Source organism: Rhinoderma darwinii, chromosome 2 (assembly GCF_050947455.1).
Source record: "Rhinoderma darwinii isolate aRhiDar2 chromosome 2, aRhiDar2.hap1, whole genome shotgun sequence".
Taxonomy (NCBI): Eukaryota; Metazoa; Chordata; class Amphibia; order Anura; family Rhinodermatidae; genus Rhinoderma; species Rhinoderma darwinii.
Genome location: NC_134688.1, coordinates 366,059,548 through 366,074,728, shown reverse-complemented (window position 1 = coordinate 366,074,728; position 15,181 = coordinate 366,059,548). Strand labels below are relative to the sequence as shown.

Here is a 15,181-nt window from a genome sequence, read left to right as displayed (position 1 = left end):
AAAAAAAAAATCAATGATGAAATACTCGGTGTGCCATGCAAACATGAGTCATATAAGACCAACTGTTACCACCTATGTGACATAAACCAATTAATCAGTTAATTAAACTGTACATTTCAGTGTAACACTTGTCCCTGACATTCTATGCAAAAATTATTCACCTGTAGTGCATATGAGTACCGAACACCAGCTATGGATGCGCACGTAGGAGAGATCGCAGCTACTGAACAAAATCTTGGGTGCGTGCGCATAGGAGAGACCGTGGCTACTGAACTCCAGCTTGGGGTGATGAACATAGGAGAGAGAGTTGCCAACCTTTGCTAACTTTTTATTTTACAAAGCAGTTACTGAACTCCGTCCTTGCAACGTTGATCACCAGGAGAGAGCAGCTGTTCAGTATGCATTTGGCGATGCTGAACACCAGGAGATGGAGCAGTGCTGCATTGTGTTTGCCAGGTGTTCACAAGTGACAAATATAATGAACCACTGCACTTTCTCCTGGTGACCTGCGCCACCAAGCGCATAATGAAGTGCCGCTCTCTCTGTTCCTGTGTCCAGCGCCACCAAGTACATAACACAGCTGCAAACCATGCACCACGTTCCAGCTGTGGCACTGGAGCCACAGGTTTCTGACCCCTGTTCTACAGTTGAGCTGTTTGTACAATAATTGGAAGATTCATCACAAATATAGTTTGGAAAATATATTTCAGCAGTTAAAAACACTTTTTAGGTTCTGTTGACGACTCAGCAGGAATGTTCTCAGTCAGGCGTGATTTTATATTCTGCCCAAAGTTACTTATGAGTCTTAGTCAGGGTTCAGTCCTGTGACCGCCAACAGTATGTGCATGTCTTTTGATCCTTAAGCCCCATTCACACGACCGTAAAATCAGCCGTCATTATGGTCCATAATTACGGACCCGTTCATTTCTATGGCCGACGGACACCTTCCCGTATACTTACGGGAAGGTGTCCCTGCCGTAGAAACTTTCCGAAAAACATAGGACATGTTGTATTTTTTTATTTTACGGACAGTGCTCCCATACTTTTATAATGAGAGCACGGTCCATAAATGCGGACGGCCGTGCCCATTATTACGGGCACGGTTGGGTGCATGGTGCCTTAGAGTTTCCAGTATTCATTACATACTTCCATTCTAGTAGTGCTGGACTACAAAACTCTTGTTTACGATCGGCTAACTGAATGGCTTTTGTTCATTCTACTAGAAAGCATTACAGCAAGGCAGCCCAAAGAGCATACGGGTGCCGAGCCAAGTCTACGCGCACTCTGAAGATGCACTATATGGCCAATTTGCACACCCGCCTTATTATGAAGGGTTTATCCAGGATTGTAAAAAAGTTGTTTTTTTTTAAAAGACCTGTCGTTCTTCTAATCCTAGACAACCCCTTTTTGTATTTCAGCCACAACAATTGCAAACAGGTGCATAAAATCAAGTACACAGCCATGCAATCTCCATAGAAAAACATTGCTAGTAGTATGGGTCATACTAAAGAGCTCAGTGACTTTAAACATGGCACTGTCATCGGATGCCACTTTTGCCACAAGTCAGTCTGTAAAATTTCTGATCTACTCAATCTGCCCTGGTCAACTGTGAGTGCTATTATTGTTAAGTGGAGGCATCTAGAAACAATAGCTCAGCCACAAAGTGGTAAACCAAGAATACTCAGAGTTGGGCCGCTGAGTTTTGTGGCGTGTAAAAACCGCCTCACTCGCTACAGAGTTCCAAACTGCCTCTGGGACTGACATTGGGATATTTATGAAATGGTTTCCATGGTCAAACCGCTGTACACCAGCCTAAGGTCACCATGCATGATGCCAATCGTTGAATGTAGTGGTGTAATGAATGGAGCCTCTGGAATAGCTGAAACTTGTTCTCTGGAGTGATAACTCTGGCAGTCTGATGGATGAATCTGGGTTGGGCCAGGAGAATACTACCAACTGGAATTCATAGTGCCTACTGTAACATTTGTTAGAGAAGGGATAATGTTCTGGGTCTGTTTTTCAGGGATTGGACTAGGCCCCTTCGTTCCAGGGAAGTAATGTTAATTCTACAGCCTATAAAGACATTTTGGACCACTGTATGTCTCCAACTTTGTGGGAACATTTTAGGGAAGGTCCTTTCATGTTCCACCTTGACTGTGCACAAAGCAATGTCAATAAAGACATGGTTTGACCAGTTTTTTGTGGAGGAGCTCGAGAGTCCTGACCTCGACCCCATTGAACAACTTTGGGGTGTTATAGAACAGAGATAGCGAGCCAGGCCTTCTTGTCCAACATCCGTGTCTGACCTCACAAGTGCTCTTTTGGCTGAATTGGCACAAATTCCCACAGACCCACTCTAAATCTTTTGAAAAGCTTTCCCAGAAGAGTGGAGGCAGCAAATGGGGCTTTGGAATGGGATACCCAATAAGTTTTTATATAGGTGTGATAATCAGCTGTCCACATACTTTTGGCCATATGTTGTATCTCCAGTTTCTACACAGTGTGTGACCGACCTGTCTCTAATATTTACAAATGTAAGCAGATTCCGGTAATTAATTATGTTAAAAAAAAAAAAAGTGCTTGTTAATGGGAAAAACTAATAATTTATTAATGGATAATCTGTTAATGGTTAATAAAGTGTTTGTTTTTTTTTTGTTTTTTTTTTGCATGTTTGTAGGTCCTAATTACAGAACATGGAGATCTGGGCAATGGCAAGTTCTTAGATCCTCGGAACAGGATTTCCTTTAAATTTGACCACCTGAGAAAAGAGTCAAGCGACCCTCATCCCGATGAAACGGACACGGCTTTAAAGTCCTGGAGAGATGCGTGTGACAATGCTTTAAGGGCCTATGTGAAAGATCACTATCCTAATGGAGTCTGTACTGTTAAGTATCTGTTTAGCTTTATTTGCTACGCATTTCTTTTGTATGGACCAAACTTCTAAATCCCCCAAATCATCTTCTCTGCAGGTCTATGCAAAGACTATAGATGGGCAGCAGACAATAATCGCCTGTATTGAGAGCCACCAGTTCCAGCCGAAAAACTTCTGGTATGTGTATATTTTGAGGTACTTCAATTGCATCTGTAAATCTGGCCGACACAGAAAGGAAGAGATTGGATCGGTGCAGAGCGGTCCTCAAACTCTTCTGGTCTTCGAAAGCAGTCGGTAGCTCTCTGCGCAGTCCGGTTCCTGACTCAATGTAACAATTGGGTTGTGACTCGCGTCATTTATCTCCCACTTAACAGGTCATCCTCGAAACTTGACGTATTTCAGTAAGGTTAGCTCCACCAGAAACCTGAAAAACCGTAGTAGTCCAATGAGACAGTCCTTTATAAGAACGAGCCCTATTTTATTAAATTGCAAGGTCGCCAGAGCAAACAGGTGGGACCCTTTTTAACAAAAGAAGATTGTCGAACCTAAACCCCTTTAACTCCAGTATCTTTCACCCATGTCACACAATGGTCCAGAAAGTTAACATGTTTCACCTTTAAAAACGGCACGACCAATTGCTGCGTTGCAAAACAACCGCAATTCCTGGTAAAACGAGTGCAGATACTGCAACGTGTAAACCCAGCCTTAGGCCTCATGCACACGACCGTAAAAACTCCCGTTATTACGGGTCGTAATTACGACCCGTAATAACGGACTCATAGACTTCTATTGGCGACGGGTGCCTTCCCGTTTTCTCACGAGAAGGTGCCCGTGCCGTTGAAAAAGATAGAACATGTCCTATTTCAGGCTGTAATAACGGCACGGACAGTCCATAGAAGTCTATGGAGCTCTCGTAATGACGGGTGGCTACATGTGTGCACCCGTCATTACGGCAGCGTTGCTAAGCGACGTCAGTAAATAGTCACTGTCCAGGGAGCTGAAAGAGTTAACTGATCGGCAGTAACTCTTTCAGCACCCTGGACAGTGACTACCGATCAGTATAAACCTGTAAAAAATAACAATAAAAGACGTTCATACTTACCGAGAACTTCCTACTTCCTCCAGTCCGGTCTCCCGCCCGTTGCCTTGGTGACGCGTCCCTCTCGACATCCGGCCCGACGTCCTGGATGACGTTTCAGGCCATGTGACCGCTGCAGCCAATCACAGGTCAATCACAGGCTGCAGCGGTCACATGGACTGCCGCATCATCCAGGGATGTCGGGCTGGATGTGAAGAGAGGGAAGCGTCACCAAGACAACGGCCGGGTAAGTATGAATTTCTTTAACTTTTATTACAGAAAAGGCTGTCCCTTCTCTCTATCCTGCACTGATAGAGAGAAGGGGCTGCCGATTAGTGCAGTGCTATTTTGCCGCCAAAAACGTGCCCGTAAATACAGGTGGAATACGGATGACACCGGACCCATATTTACGGGCACGGGTCCGTAAATACTGGTGCAAAACGGGTGGAATACGTGTGACACCGGACCCGTATTTACGCCAGTATTTACGGGTGGGAAAAAATACGGTCGGGTGCATGAGGCCTTAGTCAAGGAAAGAAAATCACATGTGACAACCAGTTCTCCACCAAGCAGTATTCTAAGGATACTGGGGATAACTGCAGGCATGCTTCCATTTTATGGGTGGAGTTCTGCTTTATATTGACATTTCTGCCTTTTTACGAACAGTAAAGTCATTTAAATACTCTGTATATTATTTGTTGTCTGATGTCTAGGGGACTATAGCTCTATAGTTGTTTCCTCTGCACAGATGCATACCAAAGTTCTATTTTACGTCCGCTCATATCCTAATGAATTTTTTTTTCTTCCCTTAGGAATGGCCGTTGGAGGTCTGAGTGGAAATTCACTATTTCACAGCCTACTACTCAACTGGTTGGAGTGCTTAAGATTCAGGTAAATAATAAAAAGAAATATCAAGGTAATGAATAATCTGCAGATAAATAACTCAAGCTTTTAAAAAGAAAAAAAAAAAAGTGGCAATTTTATGTATGTTTATAATACTTTTAAGAGTTTTCTGGGCGTTTAAAGGGGTTTTCCAGCCGATTAAAAATTGATGGCCTATCCTCCGGATAGGCTGTCAATAGCTAATGGGTCAGGGGGCGACTCCCGGGACCCCCGCCGATCAGCTGTTTTGAAGGGGGTTCAGCACTCGTATGAGCGCTGCTTCCCCTTCATTTGTTCTTGCTCACTGTGAAGGTTCGACATGCATTTAGCAGCGATTCACAGGTATTGCAGCCTGTTAATTGAAGTGAAGAGAAGGTGGCTGCAATACCTGTGAATCGCTGCTAAATGCATGTCGAACCTTCACAGTGATCAACTAGATATGAAGGCGAAGCAATACGGCTCGTAACCCCTTCAAAACAGCTGATCAGCGGGGGTCCCGGTAGTCGACTCTGACCCATCAGCTATTGGTGGCCTAGCCGGAGGATTTTATTGGCGGCAAAACCCTTTTAATGATTTTTGCACTTTGTATATTGAATATGATCTATACTCTTTGATATGTGCCCTCCCTTCCTCCTGTACGAGACCTTAGGCAAGTGGGCAACAGGTTTATGAGATTAACCTATTCAGGGCCAGGCTATTTTGAGCCTTCAGGGCCAGACACCGTTTAGGCATTTTTAGCTATAATGTTTGCACTTTATTTTGTTTTTATTTTTTTATTATTATGGTCTGTTCCTCAAAGGTCCGATAAGATATTTGGGGCTGCACAACATAGGATAGGTAATAATTGTTTGATCGATGAGGGCCCACTGCTGGGACACCCACCGATTGCGAGAACCGGGTTCCGAACCCACCATTCCTCCTGACTGCTCTCCCCGCAGTAATGAACTTGTATTGAGCACTGCACTCGGCTATTTCCTTCATTCCCATAGACTTTGAATGTAGTAACAGTGCGCATGCTCAACTGCCCATCCATATAATGTTCTCCTGACTGCGGTCAAGCAGTGAGGAAGAACTGGGGGTTTGGCTCCCCCATTCCCACGATCAGTGGGACCCCCCCAGCGATCAAACATATGTCCCCTATTCTGTGGATAGATGATAATTGTCGATTCTGGGATTATCCCTTTAACAGCATATTCCTGCCCTTTAAAGGGAACCTGTCAACGCTGTTGCCCCAACCTCACATACAGATATGGAATTTAGATTTTGAGCTCCACTGGGAACAGCGAGTGATGACAACTTCTGCGCAGTATTGGAGCCATATAAGCAACATAAATAATTTAGCGACAGGTGCCCCGATTCTTTTAATCTGTTTTACACGAAGTGTTTCCACCAAACAGACCGCAGCACGCTTTCTTTTTAATAATAATTGGGTGCATGTCTCAATTCACCTCTCCCACAAGCAGGTGCTCCATGTACAATCTAGTGCTAAAAGAGACAGCTCTCCAATTGATCTGCTTATTAAATATTTTATTTGATTCCAGCCGTAAGTGCATCAAGGTCAGTATTGCAACGTTTCCGGCTAGAACATGATTTGTGAGCCCTTTATCAGGCCACAGCTGGCCATCATTCCGTTTGTACGGGCTTGCAGTGTCTTTTAGAAAAATACTAGTTTAAAAAAATAAATAAATAAGGAAGCTGTCCACTGGGTGTCTATGGGAGTTGTGGTCACTGGACTTCGGGAGATGAGCTTGAGAAGCGATAGAGGGCACCATAGGGTGATACCAGGCAGGATTGGATTAGGTTATAGGTCACAGGAGAAAATTGCTCACCTTTAGTTGTGCTGGGTTAGGCCTCATTCACATTGCGTTTAAGCCCTACCTTTAGGGTGTACATTGAAAAAAACGCTAAATGTGGTCATAGGGCTCCATTAGCCCGACGAAGGTCAAGCGTGTCCTCCGTCTGGCTAGTCTGTTAGTATACCCTTTTTTTTTTTTTTTTCTAAGGATGGAATAATAATGTAGTCGACTATGCTATTCAACCCTAAGGGATCGCTTAAAAAAAAAAAAGAAATTATTTTTTTAACATGGGAGCCTATGTGTGACTGATGACATATATAAACAGTGACGTTAGGGGCTTCTGCAGGAACGGAATCCCCAGGGCAGAGCATTTCCGACGCTCCAGCCAGGGATTCCATCTTCTGAAAGCTCCCAACATCACTGTCCGTATATGCCTATACCGTGGGATACGCTGCTACCTACCACCGCAGGTATACGTCAGGACTACTCCCGACATATACCTCCGAAGGAAGAAAACGAACACGATGTGAACCGAACCAATTGCACAACCCAATGTGGGCATTTAGTAGAGTCCATAGATTAGTTGCTGCTGTCCATTTTTACAGTGATTCGATGTGTTAAATAATACTACAAATCCTCAAGAAATGTTTACCCTGCTTTGTAATTTCTCTCTTTTGCAGGTTCATTACTATGAAGATGGAAATGTTCAGCTGGTCAGCCATAAAGACGTGCAGGAATCCATAACAATCTCTGTAAGTACCGCACGTCTGAAGCACTTGCGCTGTCACACATACATAGATATTATCCTCATCTTTTGATTGGGTCCTTTTTTTTTTTCTTGAATGTATAAACGTTTTTTTTAATCCCTCAATGACATACCACATACATGTACGTGGCAGCCGTTAAGGGGAAATGTGGAGCGGGCTCACAGGCGGTGCTCACTGCATACTTAGCTGGTGACGGCTGTGTAATATATACGACACCTCACTGCAACGGGCGGAATTTAAGGTGTTTGAATCCGGGGGGGGGGGGCCCATCCGACACCATCGCTCCCCCATCCCGTGACGCAATCGTGTGGTGCCAATGGTCGACGTTGCAGATTGGCCTTGTCCTCAAGGGGTTAAATATGTACCTGCGCATAAAACAATCTGCTTTGAAATCCTCCAGTTTACATGTTGACTTTTACATAAGCTATGTGTCCTAGTGGACAGCAGGTGGCAGTTGTGTTCATGTTCACCCTTAAAGAGATGCTGTAATATGTACTGGTGAGCTACATTGACCATATATTAACCTGAAACCTCTCCCTATAGGTACACTTATCAGGGCTTGATACTAAAGTAAAACCGCAATATAAAATGTGTCCCTGATCCATATTATGCGCCATTTATGCACTTTCCACAGTGTTCTGTATTTTTAATAATATCTTCAAAATAAATGCTTGAGTAATTCTGCTTTCAACACTGAATGATCAGCTTACAGGAGATGTCTGATTGGACAAACCCTTATTACGTAGCAGGTACCTGACCAGCTGATGTGGGGAACGCTGACATTGCACAAGGGGTGGTCCAGGATTACAAAAACTCTGTTGCTTTCTTCAAATACATTGCCACACCTGTCCATGGGTTGTATCTGGTATTGCACCTCAGCTCAGGTTGTCGGTCTATTGCGCAGATGAGTCAGGTCTTCGCAGCGGCTCCCTACATTACCTAACCGTTTTTATCTGCATATAGATAGGGATTGTCTTAAGGTTATAACCCCTTTCAAATGAATTGTTCAAAAGCAGAGTTTTCATGTAAGGGGCTTTTTATTAGCACTTGCTCTATAGCAGGGGAGATTCAGCTGATGTGGGGGCAGCGGCGCGGAACTCCAGTTCTTCTGCAGGGGCCATTGAAGCGTTTGTTTCCGGTCAGTAGAGACGAGTGGGCTGGAGTGTAAATGCAAAAAACGAAATAAACCAAATGTAGGAAAGTATACCTCCAATTTTATTATTAAGGTTGCGATTACTTCTTTGTGAAGTTTTCAAGGAGACTGTGCCTAGTGCGGAGTTCCCTTACTACTGAGCGGTGGGCAGATGAGCCAATCACCAATTAGAAGTGCCAACACTTGTATCTCCTCAGCTGAGCTCAGGGCACCGCTGAGAAGAGACACACATGGTGTTTTACAAAAAACAAGTGCGGTCTGCTTACCGTCCACTTGGTATTGATTGAAACCACGCTCCGTATCCAGCCAGTGCTCGGCGCCACATGCTCCGCGTCGACAGCAGGTAAGACATTTTGGTGTAGAAAAGACTGGTATCCGGCACACGAGTCCAGATATAAAAACAATGTTCTTTATTTGATATAATTAAAACGAGTAAAAGTTTGCCAGGAAGGACACACGCGTTTCAAACAGGAGGTTCTTAGTCATAACTAGCTTCAATATGAAATAATACCGATTTAAGTCCGCCGGAGGGGTTACAAGTGTTTGTGGGATAAGTTGAACCCCGCAACTCCCTCTCCGTTACATGCTAGCAGAGCGTGAAATGTAACTACATAAAGATATGGCAGTATTGAATGCTCAATAGATATACATAAAATCTGAGTTTTCTGAGTAGAAACATTTTTTGATGCATTAAACGACGAGTGAGGACTGCTTATCAGCGAACGTTGCGTTGGTCAGGTGATTTTAGCGCTGGTCACAGGATCACGTCAGCGCCTGCAGTTAATTTGTAGTCAGTAGTTACGACCACCTGTCCCCTACGTCACTGGGCTGAACACGTCACAACAGAGTGACCTAAATACATTTACCTCCTGTTGTGTTGTCCTCCTTGCGGTCTCCCCGCTCCTCCACTGTGCCGCCAAGAAGCATGTCGATTATGTAGATGCAAAGGATGCGTATAAGAAAAACAAACAAAAAAAAAAAGCAGCTCCCAGTGATTCACCCATTTCATTGACCCGAAACGGAGTTCTGTGGTCACGTGACTGCCACTGAAAACGGCACATTTGACCTACGCAGCATCCATCTATAAGTAAGTAGTCCTCAGTAGTCATTTAAAGCCGCACATTTTATTTTCTTACCTGGAAAACCTCTTTAGAACCCTGGGAAAACGTGTATCCAATGTTAATATCCACAGGTCTTCCCTATTCACTAAAAGTTTAACTGATGTTCCTTCGGTCTTGTAGTGCAGCCAACATATTGGGGATTGAACATACCACATTGTATTATATATGCTACGTGTGTAGTACTGTGATTAATGAATGTACTAATATTAGTGTTGTCCGGCAGTGGTTGATTCAAAAGCGGTTGTATTCCACATATATACGGATGTAAACCGCATCGCTTTTTGCCGTACCTCTATAAACCCTTGCAGTTAAGCGAGGTGGAGGTATCCTTAGGTTGTGTTGTCGAGAAGTCACTGGGAGACACTAAATTGACAACTGAATTTTTGGCTACAAATTTGCAGGCTGTAGTCAGAATTTTTTTCAAAGATTGATCTTTGTGTAGAACTGGTAGGTATCTTGTTATGATATTCTCCACCTGGTAATAGTGTTATACAGTAAAACGAAATTCAGCGCAATTAACTGACGTCATCTTGCACATGACTCCGGATGCAGATACGGTTGACTCCAATAGTAGATCAGGGGAGCCCTAAGGTTTCTTTTCTACCATTCACTATGTATGGCCGGACGCTCACGGCTTGGTGCAGAGAAGTCATCGCGCCTGTCTGTGCAGAGACACACTGCTCCGAGCAGAGGGATCTCCTCCACTCATCGTTGGAACGGGGTTAGGTGAGTATGTATTTTATATTATATTATATACACTAGTTTCTATGGCGTGGCATACAAAAGGCGTGTGGCTAAATTGTTCATTAATTGTGATCTAGATTACATGTTCAATTAATTGTGATTTTGATTTAGGTCATAATCGCCCAGCCCTATAATACAGGGTAGAGAACACTTATTGCATGCAGGTTTTTTGGAGTATAAATATTGTTGTCAAATTTTAGACTGAATGCACACGTTGCATAATACGTGTGGGTTTGCCTCGTGTCCGAGGGAGTTGTAGGGTTAAACTTAACCCACATACACGTGATCCCTCCAGCTGATTTTAAATCGGAAGCATTTCATAGGGAAACTAGCGATGACTAAGAACCTCCAGTTCGAGACAAAAAGTTTGCTAGTTTTCAGTATTTGAAATAAAGAATATTGTTTTTATATCTGGGAACGTGTGCTGGATACCAGTCTTTTCTACAATAAAATGCACGTTTCCGCAAGTTACCGTCATAACCGCAATATTTCCATAACTTGTGAATACACCCTCCGTGTATGGTTCTTGTTAGGGCTTGTCCACACACAACGGAATAGTTGCCGAAAATTTCTGCAGCAAATCTGTTGAAAGTCAAAGGCTTTCTGTCGCGGCAAAAACGCACCATTTAGTGCGTAAATTGCTGCGTTATTCCCAATGTAAGGTGATGGAGACCTCTCCCGAAAGAGGCCACAATTCTAGACCCTTTCCGTAGCAGGAATTGACATTCTGCAGTCCGAAAAATACGCACCACAGGTCCATTTCGGCTCTGAAATTTTACGCAGCATGTGCACAAGATTTAAGTCTCATCCACTATGCTGCTACTGTATTCTGCTGCGTTTTTTTCCGGCCGAAATTCCAGCTTGAAAAAACGCAGCAATTCCGCAGCGTGTGGGCGAGCACTTAGAGCACATCGCTGAAATCAAATAAATGGCGCGTTCTTATTATAAAAACACTAGAACAGTTTTTTTTCAACCAAAGGAATTACTTATTCAACTGAACGACTGTTACTGTGCCATCCAGTGTGTGTGTGTGTGTGTGTAATATATATATACACACACACACTTGTATACACATTTTATAATAAGCAACACTTACTCTGAGGCCATGCAGCAGCAGCGTGAGTGATCAGACAGAAGTGGCCCCTTCCCTCACGGCTTCTGCTTTCTGCTGCAAATAAACCGTATACGGCATCTGGAAGCACTTGATACAGAAAACACAATGCAATGAGCAAATACAGCTATTAGTAGACATTACATATTACATGGTGCATGGTGGATACGGGACAAATAAAAGCTTAAACGCATAATATGCACGGGTTTATGTGGCTGACCACTTCTACTGACTCATGAAAAGTCCCTTAGAAGTGGAGGTACACCTTAGTGTCCATTCGTGACCATGTATAATATTAGAGCTCATGCACATGTGCCAATGTAACCATAGGCACTCTGTGTCGCCGTATGGTACCACCATACAGCATTGTATTACAGAGATTTCTCTCCTAGCAATGCATCCAACAGAAAAAAACGTTTGCATGCCGCAGTGTGAAATCAGAGGCACACAGAGGTACGCATGGATCCATTGCTTTTTATGGGCGCCGGACAGATCTGAGCTTTTGCGGAGACACAATACTCACTATCGTATGAATATCAACTATGTCCATGGCTGTTCATAATAATTGACTGCATAATATGATCATAGTGTTTAATCCATAACAACCAATGAAATATAACGAGAAGTCACGATTAATATTAGTACATCTATGCCAGCTTTAGCACTATTGCCCATTCACTGTGTGTGTGTGTGTGTGTGTGTGTGTATGTATATATATGTATATGTGTGTGCATATGTGTGTGTGTGTGTATATATATATATATATATATATATATATATATATATATATATATATATATATATATATATATATATATATATATATAAAAATGAGCCTACACATGGTGTTTATATGTGTTCCTTAGTTTTACATTGTATAGTCTGTGTTTCCTGGTACTTTATATATTTTTTCTTGCATTGCAGCATGAAGTGACTGTTCTCTCCATGACATTGAGTCAGTTGCATGTTACTTACCTCTCCTTACATAGATATCAGTGGGTGGGTGAGTGGGTGTACGCAGCTAAGCCTCTCCCAGGCTGGGAACATGAAACTGCCAGGTAGAAACGATGCGTCATGGAGCCTGACTGACAGAAAAATGAGGGATTTATACATGTGAACATTGTCCAAGCCCCATCATCACTGGTGTCCTGCAGGGGAGTAGTTATCATTGTAAAATTATACAATTCTGCTTGGGTATATTTCCCATACTGACTCCCAAGTGGCTCAGGACAGCGCTGCTCTGTTATAGCAACACAGGCTTCAGCTGCGGCCTAGTAGGGGACAGTGGGGGATCTCTGTAACAGCACTATTCAGGTACATGAATCTTTGGGGGGCTAGTATTGCTCCATGACTGACTAAAGGCTGAATTTTTTGTTTTTGACTGGTGACCCTTTTAAATCAACATGTGACCATAACACGTCACGTTTTGTGACTATAAGTATGTCTTCCATGCAGTTGCCATCTTTTTACAATGTATTTCACCATTGATTGCTTTATCTGGTTTTGTTTTAGGGGGAGGCGCCAACTGCCAAGGAGTTTGTAAAGATTATAGAGCAAGCAGAAAATGATTACCAGGTAAGCTGCTTGTTGTAACTGCACATCTCACCTCACATAAATATAGAATAAGAGGAACGGACTTCTGGATGCTTTTCTAGCTGCTATGGACGCTGTGTAAATGTTCGGGTCAATAACACTCGCACCTGGTTTGTGACTCCCCTAAACCTGAATAACATTTTTTATTGTCCAGTAAATATTTTTATTTGTAAAAAGCCGCTTTAGTCTTCCTATGACTGTATCCCTTACGTAGAGGGAACGTGGTTGTCCAAGTTAAGGCTCTATAGGGTTAAACAACTCTGAGTGGTTCATACATATCTTTCCCTCTTGCGGAGATCAGATTGTGTTGTACGTATTTATAAACCGCACAACACTTCCACCTCAGCGTCAAGAGGGGGAGCAGAAAGGCCGTGGTCTCCGAGGGTTGATGCAGGAATATCGCAGTCATAAGATGCTGGTGCTGAAATAATCCTTTACCGTAACACGAGGCAGATATCATTTCTCATTCTAGTCTTTATCTGCTTGTGTGTGCCCAGATTGTAACTCCGTGCCCTCTATTCTCTTCCACAGACTGCCATAAGTGAAAACTATCAGACAATGTCAGACACCACTTTCAAAGCCTTACGTCGGCAGCTGCCCGTCACCCGCACCAAGATCGACTGGAACAAAATCCTCAGTTACAAGATTGGCAAAGAAATGCAGAATGCTTGATCGTTTGAAAGAGCTACAGCCATGTCTAGTGTGCAAAGCAAAGTCGGAAGTGTTTGGTCTTACACGTATGCTGTGTAACCCCTTATGTGCCAGAATGGCCAGCAGAATAGTCCATTCTGGATATCCTCCGGCACCAATGGGGTTAAAAGGAAAAAAAAATAAAAAACCGGGGTTTATATAATGTGATATTTTGCTAGGGCCTACAAAGTTATTGTATTTTCTAACCTAGAAGCACCGCAGAACAATGGGCTTTGTTTTATATTCTTCTCCCAGAAGCCTGTAAATGTGATCACCGTGTATGTCGGTTCAGTTTTCTTTTTCTTTTCAATTGACTTCTTGATGTTAGAAAACGTACCAGCTTTGGGCGCTCTTTTAAGCTCTATTTATAGAGCTAGGGATAAAATAAGGAATGTTTTCCTCTAAGTCAATGGCACTTGTAATGTTAATATAGTTGCCCATTTTAGTCATTTCATCCCGTTACATCCAGCCCTAAGTAGTGTTTCTAGTTCTCCTCGGACATCTCAGCACTTCTCACCGGCTAGAATACTAGACCACGTCCCGCGAGCCGGATTATTCCCCCCCCCCCCCCCCGGCTAGAAAAATGTCCAGGTCGCCAATAAATAGGAAAACTGCGTTGATTTGGCATAATCTTCTTCTGCTTCTCTAAATAAGGCATCTTTCAGCCACAGTCGCTTTCAATGTGAATAGATGAGAAAAGATGGCGGCCGGGTATACTATAATTGGGTTGTTTGGCTCGGATTGCAATATTCAGTTTGGTTCAGATCTGCTATCTCTGCTGTTATACCTTCCATTTGTCATCTTTTACAGTCCAAATGAAAACTTGAAACTTGTTAGATAAAAAAAAATCGTGCTTTCTTTTCCCTGCGACGAACATCTGCATTGTGTTAAAACAAGTCATTTCTTTTTATACTTTTCAGACGGTTAGGGGAGGATAAGGCTTAGAAACAGGATGCAAATGTCTTCATCTTCTAGCGCTTTAATAGATTTGTGGCACGTTGAGATTGTACCACAGTTATATGGACATTTGATTCAAGTGTATGAATCCTAAATAAAGATTTGCACCAAAGTGAAATATGCAAAAGTACAATGCTGTCTGTTTACACGTTCCCACATGTGATGGTTATCTAGATCCTATTTGACATGTCAGTCAAACGTAGTCTGTAAAGAGAATCTCCCTAATCTGGGCCACATTATCAAAGGTTTTGTTCGCCATCGTGAAGCCTTCCCAGGAATCATCGGATCAGAAGTTCTCGTTCTATATAGATCATTGTAAACATGATGCTGGAGAGTCACAGATGCAGGTTTGAGGCACGAGAGAAGTTACTGCAGGAAAGGACTGAGGTGATGCTTGGCAATAGCCTTAGATCCTCT

General features: G+C 43.0%; 1 protein-coding gene across 1 annotated transcript in view; it reads left to right on the top strand.

Annotated features, from left to right (window-relative positions):
- Positions 1–14,882, top strand: part of CAPZA1 (capping actin protein of muscle Z-line subunit alpha 1) — a 40,495-nt gene extending 25,613 nt beyond the window's left edge. Inside the window, exons 5-10 of the mRNA XM_075853868.1 lie at positions 2,678–2,884; positions 2,970–3,049; positions 4,763–4,841; positions 7,309–7,380; positions 13,037–13,099; positions 13,649–14,882. Coding sequence (XP_075709983.1) covers positions 2,678–2,884; positions 2,970–3,049; positions 4,763–4,841; positions 7,309–7,380; positions 13,037–13,099; positions 13,649–13,789 — 642 coding nt within the window. The 3' untranslated portion in view covers positions 13,790–14,882. The remainder of the gene's footprint in view (positions 1–2,677; positions 2,885–2,969; positions 3,050–4,762; positions 4,842–7,308; positions 7,381–13,036; positions 13,100–13,648) is intronic.
- The last annotated feature ends 299 nt before the right edge of the window (positions 14,883–15,181 follow it).